At 41.0% G+C, this 25242-nt stretch overlaps 1 protein-coding gene across 4 annotated transcripts in view; it reads left to right on the forward strand.

Annotated features, from left to right (window-relative positions):
- Window positions 1-11924, forward strand: part of znf280d (zinc finger protein 280D) — a 116256-nt gene extending 104332 nt beyond the window's left edge. For 3 of the 4 annotated variants that reach the window (XM_080214377.1, XM_080214381.1, XM_080214380.1), the window contains 3 exons: window positions 6943-6991; window positions 7979-8040; window positions 8210-11924. In XM_080214377.1, the coding sequence (XP_080070503.1) occupies window positions 6943-6991; window positions 7979-8040; window positions 8210-8948 (850 nt within the window). In that variant the 3' untranslated portion in view covers window positions 8949-11924. The remainder of the gene's footprint in view (window positions 1-6942; window positions 6992-7978; window positions 8041-8209) is intronic. The other variant, XM_080214378.1, reaches the window with a different exon arrangement.
- The last annotated feature ends 13318 nt before the right edge of the window (window positions 11925-25242 follow it).

Raw genomic sequence — 25242 nt, forward strand, 5'->3', positions numbered from 1 at the left:
AACTTGTCATCCAAGAACCGGCATCACGTTTTCCCTTCGAGAAACTAGTGAAAAGGCTATCATCATTCTTTCATTGTGAAAAATTGTCTTTAATGGACCAGCAAACCCAGGAAAACAAGTTGTCTTGGACTGCAAGTTTTGCATTCTGTTGGGTGCTATCTTTTTTCTTATTCTGTATTTACAACATCAATGTTGAGACAGCTTAATTATTTGATTCTGGAATTGCATACGTCATAAACTGGTTTATTATCAAAGACTCCTCATTACACATTTCTAAACAGTCGCACCATTTTCAGCCTCAAAGTCAAAACATTAGCATTTTGATAAGATTATTATCCCTTACAAAATGAACATGTTTTGTTTCCTCATTTCTATCAGTGTCTCTCCTGAACCCATTGATTTTAAAGTAAAGTTGCCATAGTCCCAGATAGTCAGATTGGTGGTGATTTAACCTGAAAATCACAACACCTCAGGCAAGAGGCAAGGTTAAGAAGGCTGGCCTTCCTAAATAACCTTAGCTGGTATGGGAATTGAACCCATGGTGTTGGCGTCACTTTGCATCGCTAATCAGCTGTCCAACTAACTGAGCTAAATTGACTACAAGGCATTAGGCACACTCATTCCTCTTCCTGGGTCATCATTTATCGATGTTTACAATTCAGTGCCAGGCAGGTAAGGTAAAGTGAAATGTGGGGGAAAGTATTACTGCATATACGTACATGTGTTCTTCAAACAGGAGTCTTTGGATTCCAGTCAGGAGTGGAAATCCCTGCTGATTTTTTTTATATATCCACAACTTGTGTTCTTTTTTCAGACTATGTATAAGATAATTATTATTTTTCCAGCCTAGTAAATGTGCAACAGACCCAAATTTAAGCCAATTCCTATTGTACAAAAAACAATCTTTGTTCCATCTAGTTTAATGATGGAGTGCATATTTTAAAATGTGCAATCTAGTATTAAAATAACACTTGTTTAGAATATAGGTATGTATCAGTTGCTGCTGCAAACAAGTACTAGTTAGTTTATTTTTGCACTGGATTGACGATGAGGTATGATCAGTTTTTCAGAATGGGTGGCTGAGGGTACTTATCACAGTTATACTAAAAGCTATGGTGTTCATCTGTTGGCTCAGTTACTAAATGTTTGGAATTGAACGATATCAACCAAAAAAAATCCCAAGTTTGAGCCCTTGTTTCTGTGGTTTTACCAATGTTGCTATGGTGGGGAACAGGGACTCTATTGTGCCATCCATCTATTGATGGATGGGAGTTGGGGAAGCTTGGGAAAGGGAGACAATTAGGTTTACAAGCCTGATCATAATCTTAATATAAAATGCATGGCTTTTGACCTCTAATGAGGCAGGACTAAGTTTTGACTGTGATACGCAACAGAATTCAGTACCTCTGCTCATGGTTCTTTTAGAATTTGAGATATATCCACACAATGCACTGGAAAAATGCGATATCTTAAACTCCTGAAAATAGTCTCCAGGAAACTCCATTTGTTTTTATTCTGATCGAGGAAACCATGGCTTTCAGCTGAAAGATTAATATTTGAAGCATGCTGTAGTGGCATACTCAGTGTCAAATATGCTGTCCTTTTGCTTTTTATTTGGAATTTGTATCGCTTTTTTTTTGTCCAAAAAAATTTCAATCTGGACTTTTATAGATATTATCCTTCTGAAAAAGAACCTTGTGGAGAAATACATTTTATTTCCTCATATGACTAAAGACTAATTTTGATTGGAAATATTATTTCAAGTGGAAATAATTTTGAAGACAATCAAGTAGACTTCATTGAGATTAGATCCACTGAACTGGCCAACAGAGAAAACATAGTGAGAGGTATCAACCATGTCAGACTACAGAGAGGTCAGGGAGGATAATGCACAATGATAGTAATTGATGACTTTGCTTTGGCTCTATTTTGCCATGGTAGAAGCAGAAACTTGATCAAACAAGTTGAAATGAAACTGTGGCATTGGTGGGTGTTGATGTGGGAGATGAGAACATTTCTAAAAATAAAAGAAAAGACAACTGATGTCTAAAGCATTTTTCTTTCAGAGCAGAGGGGTTGAAACTGGTACTTTTTGAGGAAAGGAGAACTATTTACCTTGTCAGCTGGCTTGGGAACCAGGAAGAAAGGGTAGGTTATCAGCAGTTTAGTTTCAATCAGGTCTGGGGTGCTGGACATTTAGGCTTGTGGACGAGGTGAGCTCTGAGAACATGAGAATGAATCTAGAGAGAGAGATGGGATCCTCGGAATCTGTTGGTGTACAACTAAACCATTTGTGTGCCAGATGCACTCAAGTCTGAATCTCGGATTAGAGGGAGCAAAAGGCAAGACCAAATGAGAGTCAATTAAGGTTTTCTTTTATTTGGTCATGATATATGGGTGTTATTGGGGCAAACAATTAACCCCCATTCCTAATCGCTTTTGATGTGATGATGAACTGCAGCAATCTTTATGGTACATCCACAGTACTGTTAGATAAGAAGTTCTGGTATTTTTTCCATTTTATTTTGGTGCCAATGGCTAGGCATTTATTAACCTTCCCTAATTGCTCTTTTACAAGGTAGTTGTGAGCGAGCTGACTTCCTGAACGGCTGCAGTCCATGTTGCTTATTTACATAGTGCTTTTAGGGAGACAGGTCTGGGATTTTGACCCAATAACAGTGAAGGAACAGCAATGCATTTCCAAGTCAGGATGGTCTGTGTCTTACAGGGGAATTTTTCAGGTGGTCTGTGTCTGCTGCTTGATGGTGGTCATTGGTTTGGAAGATGCTGTTTGAGTCTTGATGAGCTCCTGCAGTGCATTTTGTAGATGGTACGCACTGTTGCCACTGTGTATCAGTGGTGGAGTGAATGAATATTTGTGGAGGGGGTGGCCAATCAAGCGGGCTGCTTTTGTGTTGGATGGTGTCAAGCTTCCTGAGTTTTGTTGGAGCTACACTCAGGCAAGTCACACTCCTGACTTGTGTCTTGTAAGTCGAAGGCACCCTTTGTGGAGTCAGTTGAGTTACTCACCATAGGATTCCCAGTCTCTTAGCTCTTGTAGACATATTTATATGGCTGCTCCTGATACATTTCTGGTCAGTGGTGACCTGCAGGATATTGATAGAGGAATTCAGCAATGGTAATGGCATTGAATGATGGTTAGGATCTCTTGTTGGAGATCTTAGTTGCCTGGCACTTGTGTGGCATGAATGTTGCTTGCCATTTGTCAGCCCAGGCCTGGATATCTGAGGAGTCACAAATGGTGCTGAACATTGTGTAATCATCAGTGAATATCCCTACTTCTATACTTTATGATGGCAGGGGCATAATTGATGAAACAGCTGGAGATGGTTGAGCCTTGGACATGACCCTGAGAATTACTTGCAGTGATGTACTGGACCTGAGATGACTGACTTCCCACAGTCAGAACCATCATCTTTTGCGCTGGGTATGACTTCACCAGCAAAGAATCTTTCCCCTGGTTCTCGTTCACTCCAGTTTTGCTTGGGCTTCTTGATGCCAAATGCAGTGAAATGCAACCTCAAGGGCAGTTACTCTCCCCTCACCTCTGATGTTCAGCTCTTTGACTGTTTGAACCAAGATTGTAATGAGGTCAGGAGTTGACTGGCTCTAACAGAACTCAAACTGAGCATCAATAGCAGGCTATTGCTGAGCATGTGTCACTTGATAGCACTATTGATGACACCTACTACTAATCCAAGAGTCGACTGATGGAGTGGTAACTAGCCAGGTTGGATTTGTCTGGCTTTTTTTTTTGTGTACAGGACATACTTTGACAATTTTCCACATTGCTGGTTAGTTGTCAGTGTTGTAACTACAGGAACAGCTTGGCTAGGGGCATAGCAAGTTCCAGAGTACAAGTCTTAAGTACAATAGCCTGGGCCATGAGGTTACCAATCATGATTGAGTTCAATTCTGCTGCTGCTGATGGTCCATACTGGCTCATGGTTACCCAGTCTTGAGTTGCTTGATCTGTTTGAAATCTTTCCAATTTTTAACACGTAGGTTGTGCCTCAACAGGATTGACGGTATTTTATCTCCTCAAGGATTGTGTGGTGGTAATTTCTACTGATAACTGTCATGGGCAAATCAGTCTGCAGCAGGCAAGTTGGTGAGGATGAGTTCAAGTATGTTTTTTTTTCTCCTCTCTGTGGTTTCCCCACCACCTGCCGCAGACCAGTCTAGTAACTATGCCTTTTAGGACTTGGCCAGCTCGGGCTGTCGCAATGCTACTCAGTCACTCTTGAACCTAGCTAGAATATATTATGTCCACTTGCCACCCTCCATGATTCTCCAAGTGTTGTTCAACTTGGAATACTGATTCATCAGCAGGTAGGATGTTGGTAGAAATCAACAGGAGGTCTCCTCATCCATGTTTAACTTGATGCCGTGAGACGACATGAGTCAATATTGAGGATTCCCAGGACAATCCCCTCCTGACTGTGTACATCACTGTGGTGCCACTTCTGCTTGGTTAGGGATGGTATGTCTGGGACATTGTGTCTGATATGATTCCCTGAGCATGATTGTTATTGTCCCTCCAACCCTCTTCCCCCTTCCCACCCCTTCTCTCTCTCTCTCTCTCTCTTTCCCCCCCCCCCCCCCCCCCCGCCGCCGCCGCCACCGCCACCGCCACCGCCAAACCCACTGAGATGTTAGGTAGACTTGGATCAATAGGGCTGAGTTTCCTGTTGTTTTTCCTGGTATGTAGGTCGATGCCAGATGCTCCATTCGGTTTCTTTCCTTATCCAAGTTTTTGATACAACTGAGTGCCTTGTTAGGTCACTTCAGAGGGCATTTAAATGTCAGCCACATTGCTGTAGATCTGGAGTTACTTGTAAGTCATATTTGGAGTCATCAGACCAGGCAAAGACTACAGGACGTGAATGAACAAGGTTTTTTGTTTAGCAGTGAGTCAGTGAATTCAGATTCTGTTGTGGGATTCAAACCCTGATCATCAGTACATTTCTCTAGCTGTCTGGATTACTAGCCCAGCGACAAAAGCATATTGCCTCTTCCCCCTCCCCGTGACCCAAAGGAAGCCTTGGTAAGTTACTGCAGTGCTTCTTATACGTGCTAAACACTGCAACCATGTTGTGCTATTGGTGAATGTTTTAAGTCAACTAAGCTGTTTTACTATGGATGGTGTCAAGTTTCTTCAATATTGCTAGAGCTGCACTCATCCAGGCAAGTGGGGAGTATTTCGTAACACTCCTGGCTTGTAAATGATGGAAAGTTTTTCACTAGTCAGGAAATAAATTGGTCACTGCAGGATACTGAACCTGTGACCTACTATGTGGCGGGTCCAGTTCAGTTTCTTCTCATTGGTAATACAAGAAGTTATTGTTGGGGGATTCAGTGATGGTGCTGTTGGGTGATAAGAGCTGGTTAGACTCTTTCATTTGTAGATGGACCCTACCTGAATCTTGTATGATGCAAATGTTCATTATCTGCTCAAGGCTGAATGTTTTCCACGTCTTGTGAATGTGGACGCAGGTGATTTCATTATCTTGAACTATAATGAATTGAGCACTGCAGTTATCAGTGAATGGCCTCACTTCTGACCTCATGTTTGAGGATAGGCCATTAATGAAGCAGTTGAAGCCAGTTGGTGATACGGCCCTCAGGAACTCCTGCAGCAGTGTTCTGGAGCTGAGATTGGTCTTCAATAGCCGCAGCCATCCTGCGTTGTCTAAGTATGATCCCCCCCCCCCCCCCCTCCCCCGATTCTCATTTGCATCAATTTTATTCTGGGTCTTTGATACTACTCCGTCAAAATGCTGCTTTGACATCAATGGCACCAACTGGTTTTGCTGTTGACAAAGGTATTCTAGATGGAGATGAGGTATTGGTTGTGTAGGCCAACATCAACAGCTGGAGTAGAATTGTGAATCAAAAGCCAAAGGCTATGCAGCTCAAAGTTTGCTTATTTTTGAAGGAGATCTTTTTCAAAGGGCACATGAAGAAAAGGTTGGTTGCCAGAGTTGGCAGGTCTCCAGTTGTAAGATCTGGAAAGCAAGGATGTGGTAAATAATGGCTCTTTCAGTGATTGGAAAGCATATGATTAGAAAAGCCAAGGGAGCCATCATGGTTGAGGGATCAGTGAATACAGAGGTGAGGTGAGGAAGGGATGTGCAATTGAGATTGCACACTGTATGAGGAGTTGCTTGGTGCATATGTTAAGTTGAGGAGAAACCTGGGTGGGGAGTGTGATTGTAAAGGAACAGCAAGAGGAATGGATTAATGTCCTCAAAAGAGTTTAATCTGCCAGATGAGAAATCAAGCTAGTAATGTGAGTCGTGAAAATAATACAAGTGTGGCCAGTTAGGAGGCTAAGCATCAACACTGATCTGTTAAATTTCAATCCAAGGCAGAAGCACTGATTTCAACTTGTGGCAAAGTGCAGCCTATGGCTGGATTGAGGTGGGAGATGGTTTATACAGCTATCCTGACAAGAATGTCTGGTGTATCTGCTGATATCTGACTTGGCTCGAATCTGAATTTCTTAGATTTGAGTAAATGAAGGGAATGACAAGGATTATTAATGGGATGTGGCCATTGCTGACAAGATGAGCAATTATTTCCCATCCCTAATTGCCCTTGAGAAGCCAGTGCACTGCCTCCCTTGAACTTGGGCCCTTTTAAATCCTGAACTAGAGAGAATAATTAAAAGTTGACATGGCTGACAAGAGGACTGGAGATGGGTGGGGAGAGGGTGAAAAGGGAAATAGAAGTCAAGAGCTTGGGTATGGAGCACAAAGGCACACTGATTTCTCGTCTGTGTGCTGGTAGAATTAACTACCATCAATCCTGTAAATTGTCATGGAAATGGACCCTGTTCTTTAAACCATCAGTTTAGTGTACAGTTCTTCAGCCAATAACCCTTAATGAATTTGAGCTAATGATGTTTTGTTCACCCAGCAGAGGAAACCAGGATATTTCAATCACTGAAGCAGTGAAGAATTCAGAGGTAAGTTCAATTGTTTCTTTAGCCATTACAACACTTTTCAGATGTGTAAAAGCTGCTGAGTAGAACATTAAATGTATTGTAAATAGCTCTAGTACAGATAATGGCCAGATTATTAATAGATCTCTTATTTTGCATTTTCCTATTAAGTCTTAAATGCAATTACTGACTTGCAGATCACTGGGTAATTGCAGGAAATTGCAATGATTTAATGTGACTAGCCTGTCCCTTAAATATATAATTGACTTTTAATCTTCAAATACTCACCCATAAAAATACATTTGGGTAGTTGTCAGACAGTGGGGATGCTATCAGACCGTGAACCCACTGTGCCAATTCTCCATTAAGTTCCTTCCTGTTCTGACATGAACTTACAAACCAGAAGTTGGCTGTTATGCTTGCAATTCAGCTGCGTCAGTTGTATTACATGATGCTTCTGATTGACTGACTGGATAACCCATCTAAAAGCAAGATACAAATTCTTGAATTTGTCCAAACTACAAAATAAATTTAAAAAATAGAATGAAAAAGAAATCAGCTGTGCGGGACCTGGGGAAAAATGAAATTCAACTTGCCTGTAAAAGTGGGGGAGGAGCATGGTAAGGTGAGCAGACGGATTTTGAAATACCTTGTAGATAAGGGTTAGTAGTACTGCAAGAGAGGGTATTGGAGTTTCTTTGCTACTGTGCTATTAAGAGTTATGTTGTCCCTTGTTTGAGTCAGTTATTAATCAACCATGTTGAATAATCAATCCTTGTGACTTCTGTGTTGAGATTATACTGCTCATTCTGAAGTTAGTTAATTTTAGAGTTTGGACATTCATGCTCTCTTTTGCTGTACTCTTATTTAATTTAAACAATTGAATAATTCAGTTTTTGTCAGACAAATGATTTTGAATTATGATACTTTTTCTATCAAAATCAAAATGATAAAAGAAAGGTATTACAGTCTTAAGTTCTTAAAAGTCTCCTTTTCTGTTCTGTCTTTAAGGAGAAACCATCTTCCACCTTAGCTTTAGCAGAAAGTTTGGAAATTGATTTATCTTCTGATGGGTAATTGAGATTTTCTTTTTAATAGATTAACAGATTGTATGTGGATAATTGCATCTGAAAATCCATCATTTTACAATATTTTGAAGTGAGAAGGAAAACATAAAACTCAAATAAGCTTCTTGGTTGTACGATTAAAAATAACATCAGATTTATTTTCTGTCTTTAACAGAAGCCAGCAGAAGACTGATCAGCCTTTAAAAGCTAAGGTTGAGTGTCCATCTGTGGAAGCTGTGCCTTTACCGCATTGTGACAACTTAAGTGGTCATCGAGACAAAATAAGCTTGATTGAAAATATAGAAAGTAATGAAGGCACTGAGAATACAACAGATCCACTGTCTGAATTGACTATGGAGAAACAAAGCAACACTGGAGAGACGGTACAGGACGATTCGTCACATCGGGAACCGGCATCTCCTAATGCTGCTCAAAGTTTTAATTCTGTTGATAATGATGTAGAAATAATACCTGATGAATTTGAGGACAATGCTCCTTGTGATGAAACAAAAGATTGCGGGCCTCTCGAGGATAGCGTGCAGAAGTGTAAAAAGATGGGGGACGAGGGGTTGGATGGAAAACGCTGTGCTGAAGACCAGGGTGAATACTCAAATAGAGAACAGGATAAGGATCACAAAGAAGATGTTTCTTTTGAGAAGTTTTTTAGGAGCAAAGATGAACCAGAAGCTGTTGGTTCTGACGCGAGTGAGCAGGGCAGCATCCAGCTGGAGCCACTCACACCGTCTGAGGTTTTAGAGCATGAAGCTACTGAGATCCTACAGAAAGGAAATGTGGTGACCTCCGCTAAGAAAAAGGGAGCAAATGCTTCTGAGTGTGTAGAGGAAAGTCCAAAAGAGACCAGTCCAAGCTCAATACTCATGAGCCCAGAGCATCTAGAAGAAAATAATAGTTGAAGCCTTGGGTGGGACGTTTGATTATCTTACTGGACTTTATTCATACAGAGCGACCGATACACACCAAGCACACAAATACTTGTACTGTTAAAGGCTTTGATATTCTTATCCTGTTCAGATAGAGTTCACATTCCTGTCTTTGTCATAAAAATAGCATGTGAATAGAAAAGACTTACAATTCTGTAGAATTCTGTATAAAATTAAGCACCTTTGTATAGGTGCAATCTTGCCAGGCTCTTAGCTTACCTAAGTAAACTTTCAGTGAAAGTGGAATCATTACAAAATATGTGAGATTATGTTGGTGTGCAGCTGTGCAGAAAAATCTGACTTCAGTCATGTGCAAGACATAATCCTGTCGGTGTAACCCAGTGCATATTATTTTAATAGTCTTTTGCAGTAGAGGTAGATCACTTAGGATGGGTTACATGGTAAACCAAAGTGCAGTTCATCTTTTCCTTTTACTGTAGAAAATAGAATATGTTGTGTTAAGTAATGCTTTCTTTGTATTGGCATGTATGTTTTGTTCAGCAGTTAATTCTGCTTGCAGAGGTAGACATAAAAGGCGAGGACTGCAGAATATGTAACAGTGAATTGTTTAAAAAAAAACAAACTGCAGTACTTTAGTGCCAAGCTGACTCTGTGTATCAGGAAGAGTAAAGCTGCTTACAGTTATGCTGAATATTTTTTGCTACATATTTGGTAAATAGCTCCAGACATGTACTTTGCTAGTGACTGACAGTGGCTTGCTTTGTTGTACAAACAGTTTGTGCAGAAAACAAAAACCCTATTTAGGTATCAAAACTTTAGACTTGAGTCTTTGGATGTGTCTAATTTTACTTTGTTTCAAGGTTGTTTTATTTTAGTTGTGTACCTTTAGTTATGAGGTGCACCATAGTTATCAGAATTTGGAAGTGATGTGGATGTAAGAGCACCCTGATGCTGATGGCTGTTTATTTCGGCTGAGTGCATTTTTCTGGAATAGTTGAGTTAAGGAATATAAAAAGCATGTAACAAATTTGATATATATATAATTTACTGATTTTTGTTGTCTCATTCAAATGGGATGATTATTTTTTCAATTACCCTTTTAAATTTTCAAGAAAACCTGAAAATATTATTTGTCCATCTGCTAGCATGCACAATTTTTTAATATCTCATTATATAGAATTGATTTCTTAAAAAGACTTGCATATTCTAAGCCACAAAGCAATATGAATCATTTAATAAAAAGCTTACTGTAATTGCATAATAAAAAGCAGTTGCACTTTCCACTTCTGAGAAATAATTACTAAAATGTGACATTTCTTATTTGATTAAGATGGGCTCTTTTTCATATTTTCTAGCAATATGCATTTGAGAACCCACCTTAAATAACTATTGTGTGGCTACCATAATATTTTGGCTGCCTTATGACATGAGTGGTTTTGTATCTAAAATAATAATTCTCAAATGTGATATACTTTGTTTAAATTTTCTGCAGACTTTTTAAAAATATCTCCCATGTCATTTGCCTCCTATTGTATGCTCCTTCCATTAGGAGGAGAATTCTATATTACAAGATTTCCCCCTAACTGCCATCAATGCCTTTCTGTAATTGTGCAGCTGGACATGTCCTTACTGATGGTTGGTTTGTTTGTTTGTTTGTTTGTGGCTTTCCCCTTTCCTCTCACAGAAAACCCCTTAACAGCTATTGGTATTACCCCGGATAGTTTAAAGTTAAAACAGCTTTGGGAGTTGATCCCCTAACAGCTGGAGTATATAATTGGTAGATTGCTTCAGAGTCACACAGCTTCTTATAGTTTTTCCTTTTGAATATTGGTTAATATCATTGCAAGATTAAATTTCTTGCAAGCATATGTTTTGGTACCAACATATTGGGCATTAGTTTACTAGTATATGATAAACTGTAATGCCCAATTCTAATTTATTTTAATGTGCTTTTGGTTGTGCAATCCATGCTTCCAAATATCATCTCAATTCAAAATTAGAGATCATTCACTGATAGTGAAAGCTGATCTCATTGATGCTCAATATTTATGATTCAGACTTATCTACTAGCTTTTCAAAGTGATAAAAGTTTCTGTGCCATTTGTACTAGGCTACTTCAAACTGTTCTAGTTCATCTGATGAAAAGAAAGTACACCTTATTGGCTGTGGCATCAGAGGTACTCAGCTGTGTTTTTATTTCATGTGGACACCATTTAAGATGTGATTAACTGTAGTTGCCCTCCAGGTCCTTATGGTTTAGCAAATGCAGTCTGCCTTGTTAGGGGAAAGTGGGAGTTGAAATACAGCCTAATCTAATATAATTTCCCTTACACAATTAATTTATAGTGGCGTTGTAAATACTTTTGTTATGTGTTTTAAAATTATTAATTTAGGAATGGTTAGTACTTTACTTTAAGAATAATCTCCATATTTGTATGTTGGAGTTAAGTTGGACTTTTAATGCTGTTATACCTCCAAAGTGTGAATTTACTTCCACTCCAGGATACTTGCACTTGAGTTCATGATCTATTCATGAACATTGGGTATAAAAAGCAACTGTAAACAAAGCAATGTGCAACTGAATAAGTGTTATAGATGCTGTGCTTGCAAATGTTGGCAAATGGACAGATTAGGCAAATTTGCATTATTGGACTAAACGACAATTGACACAATAGTTTGAACCTCTGAACTATATAAAAGTTAAAAATGTTGGTGGTGCAAAGACTTTCCTTAGAACTTCCAATGTGACTTTTTAATGCTAGCTGATTTGGAAGAGGAAATACGTTTTCTTGCTGCCATTGCGCCACTTTTTAGTGCTGGAACTGAATTGACTCCTATTCAGAGTAAAGTTATAGACATTGGGAGGGGTGGAAATAATGGTTTGTATACTTTTCTTCTTGTAGAAGTTAAATGTAACTTTTAATGCCAGTGCCTGCAAGCTCAAATAAATAAATTGCATCTAAAGGCTTGTAATTGTGTAATTTCTTTGTATATGTTGGGACCTTATTTTGCCTTTTTTGCCTCCTCATCTTCTCAACTGTTCTAAAATCAATGAATTGTGTGTGCTGAAGGCCGTCCGAAGCCACAGCCCCTTCATGTGTGCACTTGAACTTTGGTGAATTCCTTGATTGAGGAAACATTTCATCTCAACCTAAACCTTCACATGCATATAATCGCTTCCCAACAGTGATCACTGGATAATAATGAGGATATGAGATGTGCACCCCCACCCTTCTCTCAGCATGTTGGCAGGTAAAAATTCCCATTTCAGACCCAAGTCATTACAAGTACTGGCAATATCTGTCTACAAATTTTAGTACCTGTGCTTTAACACAAAGGAACAACTCCTCCAAATACAAGAGATTGGAAGCTTGTACCGAAGATTAATATTTCTGTACTGTTGTCATTCAGCTAATGTTATTGAAATTAACTGGCACATGTATTGTCATTTAACCACCTAATGTTAGACATGGACTGCTTCAGTGTCTGTGGCGTAGCGAATGTTGTGCAAACATCCTGACTTCAGATCTCATGATGGAAGGAAGGTCATTGAAGATGTTTGGGCCTAGGACACTACCCTGAGGAACTTCTAGTCCCAAGTAACTGCAAATACAGTTCATTTTGACTCTTGCCATCATTTGTTTTCCATGGAGAGAAACCTCATTTTACCTCAAGCTGGTCTGATGCCATTGAGTGACTCAATGTATTTGCAAACCTGTACTGATGGCAAGTATATTCAATATTTGTGATTCCATTTCAGTACAAAGCTGTCCAATTTCACTGAACAGAAAATGGACAAAACTATCACACTGCCTCTATCTTGTGCCAAAGGGAACTTTGTTTTACTCTTGACAATCTTGAATATTGACATTTCCCTGACAATGGACTAAGCCCAATTTAAACTTACTTGAACTTTTTCATTTTTGCTGTTGAATAGACTTCAACTTGGATGAGTTAATATCTTGTAATGAATGAAATACAATAAGAAAACAGCATGCATTTATGGAGCATCTTTAACAAAGAGTATCATTTCAGGTGTAAGGCAAACTAAAAAACTGAACCAAAGAAGGAATGACTGGGGATAAGACCAGTAGGTATGTTCAAGAAAAATGATCTGAAGGAGGATAAGAAGAAGCAAAGAGGCTTATTGAATCAATTTAAGAGAAAGAAATGGGAAGGAGAAGGGGCTGCAAAAAGAATTTATAGGAGTGACCTGTTTGTGGGGTTAGAAGTCTGGAGGAGTTTACAGAAATGGGAAAAGGCAAAGCACCAGAGGGATTAAACAAATTTTACATTTGATCCATTGGCACATGGGAGTTAATATAAGCAGAATATGGGTGAAAGGGCCAGCTGAGATGGGGCAAGTTGAGATTTGCGAAGTGGAACAGAGTGGACCACTTTCAAAATATGCCTTCCACCTCCACTGGGAAGGTCTTGCACAAATGGCAGAGAAGTCAAAATGGGTCTGATCTCCTAAATGTCCATGGTAAAGGTTTGAGCTTGCACTCGAGCTTTCTTCCAGATGTGACTGTACATTTAAATGTGTACTGAAATGCACCTACTAAAATGTTTATATTCCTGATCTGACCACACTTCATTGTTTGCACCTTTCTGTTGCTTATTTTCATTTTTTAAAGTGTATTTATATACTTTGGGTGAGGGATTGGGAGAAGATTGATTAAGAACCATATAATTAATTCCATAATTTTCCCTCAGTACTTGAGTATTCCTTGGAGGGTGTTTTATGGAATTTAGCTGTACACTGAAAAATAAATCACTTGTTTGTTTATCTAGAACCTTAAGTCCTGTTGTATACATGCGCTAGGGACCTGGATTCGATTCCTGGATTGGGTCACTGTCTGTGTGGAGTTTGCACATTGTGTGTGTGTGTGTGTGTGTGTGTGTGTGTGTGTCTGCGTGGGTTTCCTCCAGGTGCTCCAGTTTCCTCCCACATTCTGAAAGATGTGCTGGTTGGGTGCATTGACCTGAACAGGTGCCGGAGTGTGCCGAAAAGGGGAATTTCACTAACTTTATTGTAGTGTTAATGTAAGCCTTAATTGTATAAAATACAAGTAATAATAATAAATAAAACTTCTTAACTTTTCAAAATGTTGGTCTTTGCACTTCTGAATCTGATTGTAATTAGCCCTTATTGACATATATCCAGGGGTTGAGAGTAGTTATTTGCCACTCCACCATCCCTCCATGCACCCTTCCCAAGCTGAGCCAACAGTCAATCATTGGGTGAGGAATCCAACATAAAGCTAAGCCATGTTTAATGAGCTGTAATTGGATTTTTAACTATTCAAAATAGCAACGACAGCTGAATCACAAATCTGGCCTGCTAAATAACGGTGGAATGCTGTTAAATGTCTCCATTATTAATTATCAGAGATTTCAAACTAGATTTTTAAAATTAAAATTCATGATATTTTAGCTACCTTTAATTTTGTCCCAGTAGTTTGCTCTCAATGTTGGCTGTTGGTTGGCTGTCAGAGTTCTTTAATGATTGGCTGCTTGGACAACCTCATGATCTCAGTGCAGCTCCATGCTCGGAATCCCCATTATACTGCTCCAGTCAATTCGTGCAGCTTTCTTCAAGTTGAATGGCAAGCACCCTTGTTTTGCTGCTGACGACATTTCAGGCCAGTTCCTTTGAGTTCCCAGTATTGCCCGAACACCCTGATATTCCTGTACAATCTTCAAGTCAATTTGATCTTATACTTTTATACTATTCATACCTGCCCAGTTGCAGTCTATAAATTGTACACTATGAACATAAGAAATAGGAGCAGGAGTAGGCCATCTAGCCCTTCGAGCCTGCCCCGCCATTCAATAAGATCATGGCTGATCTGTCGTGGCTCAGTTCCACATTCCCGCCCTCTCCCCATAAACCCTTAATCCCCTCTCATCAAAAACCCATCAACCCACGTCTTAAAAATATTTAGCGAGGCAGCGTCCACCACTTCAACGGGCAGAGAATTCCAGAGATTCACCACCCTTTGAGTGAAGAAGTTCCTCCTCAACTCCGTTCTAAACTGCCCCCCCTTTATCTTGAGGCTGTGCCCCCTAGTCCTACTATCCTTTCTGAGCGGGAAGAGTCTCTCCACCTCTATCCTATCCATCCCATTCATCATCTTATACGTCTCAATGAGATCTCCCCTCATTCTTCTAAACTCTAACGAGTACAAGCCTAGTTTATTCAGCCTCTCCTCATAGCTCAACCCCCTCAACTCCGGCATCAGCCTAGTAAACCTCCTCTGCACTCCCTCCAAGGCCAAAATATCCTTGCGTAAGGCTAGGAATCAGTATCATTATTTATAGTATACTCATTCACTATGTTTATCATAGCTTTTTAGAACATAGTTTGTGCTTTTTAGCACAAACAGGCCCTTCGGCCCACAAGTTGTGCCGATCATATCCATACCTACCAGGCCTATTTATGACTCTCAATCCCATTAAATCCCATGTACTTATCCAGAAGTCTCAAAAGACTCCAGCGAGTTCACCTCTGCCACCACCGATGGCAGCTGATTCCACTCACACCACCCTCAGTGAAAAACTTACCCCTGACATCTCTATCTGCTCCCCAGCACCTTAAACCTGTGTCCTCTCATAGCGACCGTTTCAGCCCTGGGAAATAGCCTCCGAGAATCCACCCCATCTATACCTCTCAACATTTTATAAACCTCTATCAGGTTCTCTATCTTTTTATTTAGTTTATGATAACCCATATTTTAATCCTTACAACTTTTGCAGCTTTTCACAACATGGTCAAAATTGAGCTAATTGGCATGTAATAGAATCCCTACGATGCACAAGGAAGCCATTTGCCCCATCAGGTCTGCTCTGATTGTTTCTGATCAGAACTTTCCACTCACCTGACGAAGGAACAGCGTTCCGAAAAGCTTGTGGTGTTTACTATCAAATAAACCTGTTGACTTTAACCTGGTGTTGAGACTTCTTACAGTGTTTATCCCAGTCCAACATCGGCATCTCCCCATCCTGACTCTTCAAAAGAGCATCTTACCCAGGCCCTATCCCCGTGACCCTATACATTTACCCTGTTAATGCCCCTACACATCTTGCAATATGAAGGGGCAATTTAACATAGCCATTCCACCTAACTTGCACACCTTTGGACTGTAGGAGGAAATGAGCACCCAGAAGAAACAAGGGGAGAGCATGCAAATTCCACACACACCCAAGGCAGGAATTGAACCTGAGTCCCTCGTGGTATTAGGAATCAATGCTGGTGTGCCACATGGTAGATAATTGTCTTAGATACTCTGGATCTGCATGATGTAGATGTCAGTATACCAGATGTTCAATATCAAGTGTTTCATCTTGGAGCCACTGCAGTTTCAAGGAGAGCCAGCTTAACAAACATGCACCGCAGGAATTCACCAAGGCTTCTTCAACACCTTCTAAAACCACACCCACTACCACCTAGCAGGACAAGGCAAGCATAATGGAAATACAGCCCTAGAATACCTGCAGTGTGGAAGGAGGCCATTTTGCCAACACCACAAGCCCCCCCTGAAAAGAAAGGATTTACCATGGCTAATCCACCAAATCTACATGTCTTTGGAAATTAAGAGATAATTTAGCATGGTCAATTGAGGTAACCTCACATCTTTGGGTTGTGAGTGGAAACCCAACCAACTTTATCAGGGAGATTAGGGATACGGAATGAATGCTGGCCAAGCCAAAAAAATGTCTATCCCTTGAATAAATAACAACTTTTACCAGAATGTCACTAATTGGTTGCCATTTCTATGATTACAAAGGAAGGTGCCATTGGCAGTGGCTGAGATGTTGGGTGTGATGGAAGAAGCAGCGGGGTGTCCCAGAGGGAACAGTCCCTGCAGGATGGGGAGTGAGGGGCAAATGTGTTGAGTGATGGTCTTGTGCTGTATTTAGCAGGAAATCCCTCTATGCTTCCATTTCCCCACCAGGGTGGTCTGAGAGGTTTTTGCTTCTTCTGCAAACAGAGACCTGAACAATTCCACGCATTTCCCCCCCCCCCCCAACCCTGTCGACACCCACGAGAGACATCTGCCACATTCCCACACTCTGCACCTTTGTTCTGCCATTTACACATTCCAATCTCTTAATGGATGCCATTAGCACCATTCCTAGCCTTTATCACCATTTACATCCCCTTTGTCATTTTGTCTATGCCATTGCTGTCAATTACAGCTCACCCCAACAATATAAATCTTGTCCTCTTTCCCTTCAACACTGACAAAAGGTCATCCTGACTCAAAACATTGGTTCTAGTCTCCACAGATGCTGTCAGACCTGCTGAGATTTTCTGTTTTCGATTCATCTCAGATGCCAACACAGGCAGTATTTTGCCTTTATTTATATAGCTTGTCCAGTTGTTTCTGGTCAATGGTAATCCCCAGGATGTTGATGCTGAGGAATTCAATGATGGTAATGCCACTGAACATCATGTTGGAAATAACCATTGTTCAGCACCTATGAAATATGCCCAAGCCTGGATATTGTCCAAGTTTTTCTGCATTTGGATATTGAATTGCTTCAATATTGAAGATGTCACAATTAGTGTTGAACATTGATTTCACAATGAATATCCCCATTTCTGATCTTATGATAGAGGTCAGGTCATGAATGAAGCAGGTGCTCCAAAAGCTCATGATTCCAAATAAACCTGTTGGACCTTAACCTGGTGTTGTGAGACTTCTTTAATGAAGCAGGTGAGCATGGTTGAGACTAGGAGACTAACTTGAGGATCTCTCGTAATGATGGCCTGGAACTGAGATGATTGACCTCCAACAACCACAGCCATCTTCCTTTGTGTTGGTTATGACCCCAGCCAGTAAAGAGTTTTCACCTGATTCTCATTCTGTTGCATAGTTAATTGACTGTGTTGCTTTAAGAGCAGGTCACATGTCAAAGGCCCTCACTCTCATCTGGCCTCTGGAATCCAGCTCTTTTGTCCATATTCAAAGAATGGTTTAATAAGGTCAGGAATTCTGTGGCCCTCGTGTAACCCAAGCTGGGCTTTTGCCATCGCTGCTGCGCATCGAGAATAGGCAGATGGGGCAGTAATTAACCAGTTTGGATTTGTCCTGCTTTGTGGACAATGCTTTAATATCTTAGTAACATGTCGGATAACAGATTCCTGATAAATGCAACAACGAATTAGATAATGAAGATTGGATTATTTATAGAACAAAATAAAACTTTTTTAATTTGGGCTCTTGTTTTGATCATTGTCATATGTTTGTTCTCTTAGCATCCCTTCCTGATGTGCTCTGTCTTGGGGCTAAGTGCTCTTCCTCTAGAGAACAGGCAAACAATTGCTTTACTTCGAGCCATCTTCTCTGACGTCCCGTTTCCTGTTTTGTTTTGTTGCTGTATTCCTTTCACCAGCTATGATCCCATAAAACTATGAGTTCGTTTTTAAGTACTTCCGCTTTTATCCCTGATCTAATTCATCTTTTATATTTATGTTACCAAAAGGCTTGGATTGAAAATAAATATTTTCTTTTGTTTATACATCAGTTCAAGCTGATTAGTTACGCTGTGACTGAATCTGGTCATAAATACTACTCTTCAAAATGTAATCTTTCAAAGTGTAATCTTTCAAAGTGTAAAGTGTACAGAAGACAGATCTGATGAAGCAACTGAATTTAGGGGTCTGAGTAATAAGTAAATAATTGCAGTGTCCCTATAATTGAATTGAGAGTGTGTCTGTGTGTAATTGTGGTGTGTGGATCAGGAATTCCCGATAATACCAGTAAACAAGAAGCATTTTAAGTTATTTGGCACCATGTGCATGGATCGTGTATTTTTTTACACACGATCAACAACTTTTGTGATATGTTTCTGCACGGACTTGCTATTGTTCTTTGTAGATATCTGGTTGACACAAAGAAACTGAAGATAAGTGCAAAGAATTGCAGACTGACGCTTAAATCTGAAGTGTGAGAGATAAAGGAACAGCTCCTCCTTATGGAATTCTTAAACATAACTGTCCTGTGTTTATTGTGATGTGAGATCACTGCAGACTTTAATACAATATACAGACCAAAACGATTTGATGTTAGATCTAGATTTGTTGCATTTAATTTTCCTCGAAGGTGATATGAACCATAGCCCTAAATAAACTGTGTGGCTTGCTTGGCTGTTTCAGAGGGCATTTAAGAATCAAAAGTCAGGCTAGGCAACAGTTAACCAGATTTTTGACAATCTGATAGTTGCATAGCCACCGTTCCTTACCTAACGAAGGAGCGGCACTGCGAAAGGTAATGGATTTTGCTACCAAATAAATCTGTTGGATTTTAATCTGGTGTTATGAGACTTCTTACTGTGTTTAGCCTAGTTCAACACCGGCATCTCCACATCACTGTTCCTGATGCCAGCTTTCTGTTCTGGATTTATTGAATTAAAATTTCCTGGATGCCATAGTATTTCAACTAACTCGTGTCTCAGGACCGTTGATATGGGTATCTGGATTTCTGGTCCAATAACACAATCACTGCTCGTTCTGAATAGAGAGGGAATTCCAAAATCTGCGTTCCCCCCTCCCCAGTTGATAATTTATCAAACTTTAGTTGAAGCTGATAAATGTTTGACTTCATCCTGTTCATATTAGTGGCAGCAAGGTGGCACAGTGGTTAGCACTGCTGCCTCTCAGTCCTAAGGACTTGGGTTTAATTCCAGCCTCGGATCACTATATGTGCGGAGTTTGCATGATCTCCCCATGTCTGCGTGGGTTTCCTCCCACAGTCCGAAGATGTGCAGGTTAGGTTGATTCACCATGCTAAATTGCCCCTTAGGGTCAGAGGGACTAGCAGGGCAAATACGTGGGGTTATGGGGATAGGGAGTGGGTGGGATTGTTGTCAGTACAGACTTGATGTGCCAAATGGCGTCTGCACTATAGGGTTTCTATGATTCTAAATAAGTAAATTTGATCTTGAACAGATAAACCAAATTGAGAGAATTACACATTAACTACACCTTTGCAAGAATATATTCCAGTAATAATTTTCTATGACATTTCCTTTCCACATTATGCTAACCTTTATACTGGCAGTAAAAAATGGATATTTAAACTTGCATCATATTGCTGCTTGGTTACCCAACAAATCAGGAACAATTTGAACACAATTCCTTACTAGAAGCATAGAATTAATTAATTTACCTTTTTAACGTTGTATGAATGTTGCCTCTGTCTGAGCTACAGGGATTGAATATGGAATTAAAAACAAACACTGGAAATACTGAGGTCTGGCAGCAACTGTGGCAAAAGAAACTGAGTTCATGTTTCAGTTCAATGATCTTTTTCCAAAACTGGGAAAAGATAGATGGAAGAAATTTTAGACAAGTGCAGGAGTAAGAGGAGGGTAAACTTTTTAAAGGGAAGTTCTGTGATGGGGAGAAACACAACAGTGATGGTCTTGGAAGATGAAATGAGATGGTAATAAGAACATAAGAACATAAGAAATAGGGGCAAGAGTAAGCCATCCAGCCCTTCGAGCCTGCCCCGCCATTCAATCAGATCATGGCTGATCTGAAGTGGCTCAGTTCCACTTTCCAGCTTTCTCCCCATAACCCTTAATCCCCTTGCCTACCAAAAACCTATCTACCTGCCTCTTAAATATATTTAGCGAGGTAGCCTCAACCACTTCAACGGGCAGAGAATTCCAGAGAATCACCACCCTTTGAGTGAAGAAGTTCCTCCTCAACTCTGTTCTAAACTGCACCCCCTTTATCTTGAGGCTGTGCCCTCTAGTCCTGCTGTCCTTTCTGAGCGGGAAGAACCTCTCCACCTCTACCCTATCCATCCCTTTCATCATCTTATACGTCTCAATGAGATCTCCCCTCATCCTTCTAAACTCTAACGCGTACAAGCCAAGCCCAGTCTATTCAGCCTCTCCTCATAGCTCAACCCCTTCAACTCTGGTATCAGCCTAGTGAACCTCCCCTACACTCCCTCCAAGGCCAAAATATCCTTGCACAAGTGCGGCGACCAAAACTGCACACAGTGCTCCAGCTGTGGCCTCACCAGTGCCCTGTACAGCCGCAGCAAGACCTCCCTACTTTTATATTCAATCCCCCTCGTTATGAAGGCCAGCATCCCATTTGCCTTCCTGACCACCTGCTGCACCTGCAGGCTGGATTTTTGCGACTCACGCACAAGGACCCCCAGGTCCCTCTGCACCGTAGCATGCTGCAGCTTTTCGCCCTGTAAGTAGTAGTCGTTCCTACCATTATTCCTACCAAAGTGGATAACCTCACACTTGCCAACATTGTATTCCATCTGCCAGGTCCTTGCCCACTCGCTCAGCCTATCTAGATCCCTCTGCAGACTTTCCACATCCTCCGCACAATTTGCTGTTCCACTTATCTTTGTGTCATCAGCAAATTTCGACACCTTACACTCGGCTCCCTCCTCCAGATCATCTATATAAATGGTAAATAGCTGAGGCCCCAGCACCGATCCCTGGGGCACTCCACTAGTCACCAACCGCCAATCTGAATAGCACCCATTGACACCCACTCTCTGCCTCCTATTTGACAGCCAATCCCCTATCCACGCTAACACCCTACCCCCCAACTCCATGCCCCCTAACCTTCTGTAACAACCTTTTGAGCGGCACCTTATCAAACACCTTCTGAAAATCGAGAAACACCACATCCACCGGTTCCCCTCTATCCACCGCACTAGACACACCCTCATAGAATTCCAATAAATTCGTCAGACACGACTTCCCCTTAACGAAACCGTGCTGCATCTGCTCTATCAAATAATTCTTCGCAAGCTGCCTCGCTATTTTCTCTTTGATTATGGATTCAAGCATTTTTTGTACAACAGACGTTAAACTAACCGGCCTGTAATTCCCTGCCTTTTGCCTGCTACCCTTTTTAAACCGCAGCGTAACATTAGCCGTTTTCCAATCTTCCGGCACTTCCCCGGAATCCAGCGAGGTTTGGAAAATAATCACCAAGGCGTCCACTATCACCTCTGCCATTTCCTTCAGAACCCTTGGATGCATTTCATCCGGTCCTGGGGACTTGTCCACCATCAGTCTCTCTAGTCTGTCGAGCACGGCCTCTCTAGTAACAATGATCTCATTCAGGCCCTCCACTCCTACCATCTTTCCATCGTTAACACCCGGCAAACTATTCGCGTCCTCCTCCGTGAAGACCGAAGCAAAAAAGTTATTCAAGGCCTCAGCCATTTCCTCATCCCCCACCACTAAATCCCCCCTCTCATCCTCTAGGGGTCCAACATTCACCCTAGCCAGCCTTCTTTTTATATATTTATAAAAACTCTTACTATCCTTTTTTATATTTAGTGCTAGCCTAGATTCATAGTCTATCCTTCCTTTCTTTATCAACTTCTTCGTCATTCTTTGTTGTTATTTAAACCTCTCCCAATCCTCATCTCGCCCACTACTCTTAGCCACTCTAAACGCATCAGCTTTTAGTTTAATACTTTCCATTATCTCCTTCGTTATCCATGGCTGATTATCTCTTCTCCTACGATCCTTCTTTACCATCGGAATAAATTTCTGCTGAGCACCAAGAAAGATCTCCTTAAAGATCCTCCACTGTTCCTCAGTAGACCTACCTCCCACTCTGCGCCCCCAATCTACATTCGCCAATTCCTCTCTCATCCTATCGTACTCCCCTCTGTTCAAACAAAGGACACAGGTCCGGGATCCTACTTTCTCCTCCTCCATCTGCATCAGAAACTCCACCATACAATGATTACTCTTCCCAAGAGGATCCTTCACAACAAGGTCCCTAATTCTACCTGCCTCATTACATAACACCAGATCTAAGATAGCTCGCTCCCTCGTCGGCTCCAACACACACTGTTCAAGGAAACTATCCCGGCAGCATTCCAATAGAATGGTAAATGGGTGCAGATGGGAATAGCAGCATCATAGCCAACAGTTGCTGACCAAAAAAATGGGTCAAAGATTGTTTTGGAATTGTTGAACCCCAAGTTGAATCTGGGAAAACTTCCAGCTGCTTTTCCTTACATCACGTACACACACAAACAAAATGTTGGAAAATCTCAGCAGCTCTAACAGTATCTGTGGAGAGTCATGATGTGGAGATGCCAGTGTTGGACTGGGGTGGGCACAGGAAGTAGTCTCAACACTCAGTTAAAACCCAACAGGTTTATTTGGAATCACGAGCTTTCAGAGTGTTGCTCCTTCATTGGGTGAGAGAATTTGTGGAGAGAGAATGGGGCAAATGTTTCAAGTCTGGATGTTCCTATCAGAGCTCTGATGAAGGGTCATTTAAACTTGAAATGTTGGCTCTACTCTCTCCCCACAGATGCTGTCAGACCTACTGAGGTTTTCCAGCATTTTCTGCTTTTGTTTCAGATTCCAGCATCCACAGTATTTTGTTTTTATCTTGAGTCTGGAAGCCTGTGAAGTGTCCAATCATTCAAGTTGCTCGAGCAACACCACCCCACCCCCCAAACTTCACCAACAACATGCACATTTCCCTTCCTCTGTACTAGGTGCACTCTTGTGTCCAATGTTATTAACCTGAAATGTTACCTCTATTTTTCGCTCTCGACAATGTTATGATGATGGGGGAAAACATCTATGGAATTATATACAGAGACACTGGCCTTTAAAAAGACCTGAGTTTTATATTTTAAAATGGACACAAGCCCTGAAAATATCTGAGAATGAACAGTTACCCACTGACAGGAATGGCTGCAGGCTGTTTCTCTCAGGGACAATGTAGAACCCCAAAATCATCCAAAGACTGATTACCATCTCCAGTGAAGACAAAGAAACATAATGGCAATCTCACCGAACTGATCCTGGATCTAACTGCCTCCTGAGACCAACTCGTGGATTTAGAGATGAAGGGGGTTAAAAGCTAACAGTCAGAGCTGCCAGAGTTGGCTTGCCTGCCTCTGTGTGTGTGTGTGTGTGTGTGTGTGTGTGTGTGTGTGTGTGTTTCACATGTGCATGTGTGCATGCGTGCACACATGCACAATATGTGTGCATGTTCTCTTGTACATATGTGTGCACTTGTGCATGCATGTTTGTGTGCATTCTTGTGCATGCGTGTGTGTGTGCACGCATGTGTGCACTTGTGCATGTGTGCTGTAAGGAAAAGCAGCTGGAAGTTTACCCACAATGTCCTTGACCATAACTGGTGAGTTGCAGCTAATGTTGTGAGGCTGTATTAGTTCATGTAGTTAATCTCTTCCCCAACCAGGGCCAGTTTTGCTGGGCCTAGGCAACAGGGATATTGCCTTATGGAGGAGTCTCTCCCACATCTGCATCACGTGTGCCCAGGACGGTGAAGCCTGACTTGTTTGTGCAAGAACCTTACATGTGTGAGTCGCTTAATATTTGAAATTTCTCGCTCAAATGAAAAAGAACCTTGCCACCAGCTGCTCAACTGAACAGGTCCCATGTGGATTAATCTAGCCGCCTGCACACTCAATTTCTGGTGATTAAGATTAAAATTGACCCGTATTCTGGGATTGGCAGGTTCTCTTCATTAAACCACATTAGTATAAGAAAGTTTTATATTCAGGCTAACCCAGAAGTTAAAGGATGCCTTGAATGCTTAGGTGACATACTCTGGGTTGCTAGACCAGTACCAAAATCAGGATATAATGACTTTGGCTTTTATTTTAGCCAGGCAGATCCCCAGGAGAAATAAGGAAAGAAGCAGAGATTTTTAAAAAATAACATTTTTTCCCCTTTCGTCCATTATTCCTTTGCAAACTTTACTATTTTAAGACCAACAATTTGTCAACTATTGTCTTATGCAAAGCTCACACACTGTGAAATAAGGCAGTCTGAAATGGGAGTGTCACCATGTAATGAAAATATCACGATTTTACTGGTTATAAGCATGAAGGCAAAAAAGTTTCATCATCTGTAGAGGGAAGCCCGAAATTGCAGAGTGCTTCAAATTAAACTGCACCCTCAAGGGAAATATTTTGCAGTAAACTGCTACAGCTGAATTATACAATCATATTTTAACCAACAGGGTAGGGAGGGTTGCTGTAAGTGACTAGTATTTGCCTCTGTTACTCAAAGGAAGCGCAAAGCATGTGTGTCAGCATGTAATATTAGATAATGTGGCTGTCCTTTCAAACATAATTGCTTTTAGTCAAATGCTACCTGTTGTGTTCAGTGATTTGACACATGGATGCAGATTTATATGAGGAGGATGCTATCTGGGGACATATTTATCAGTAACAGGCATTCATGTAACCTGCAGCTTATGGAACCTCATTAAGTGACTGAAGCTGAAAGTCTGTTGCTCAAAACA

This window comes from Carcharhinus amblyrhynchos, chromosome 28 (genome assembly GCF_965287045.1).
Source record: "Carcharhinus amblyrhynchos chromosome 28, sCarAmb.v2.hapA, whole genome shotgun sequence".
Classification (NCBI taxonomy): Eukaryota; Metazoa; Chordata; class Chondrichthyes; order Carcharhiniformes; family Carcharhinidae; genus Carcharhinus; species Carcharhinus amblyrhynchos.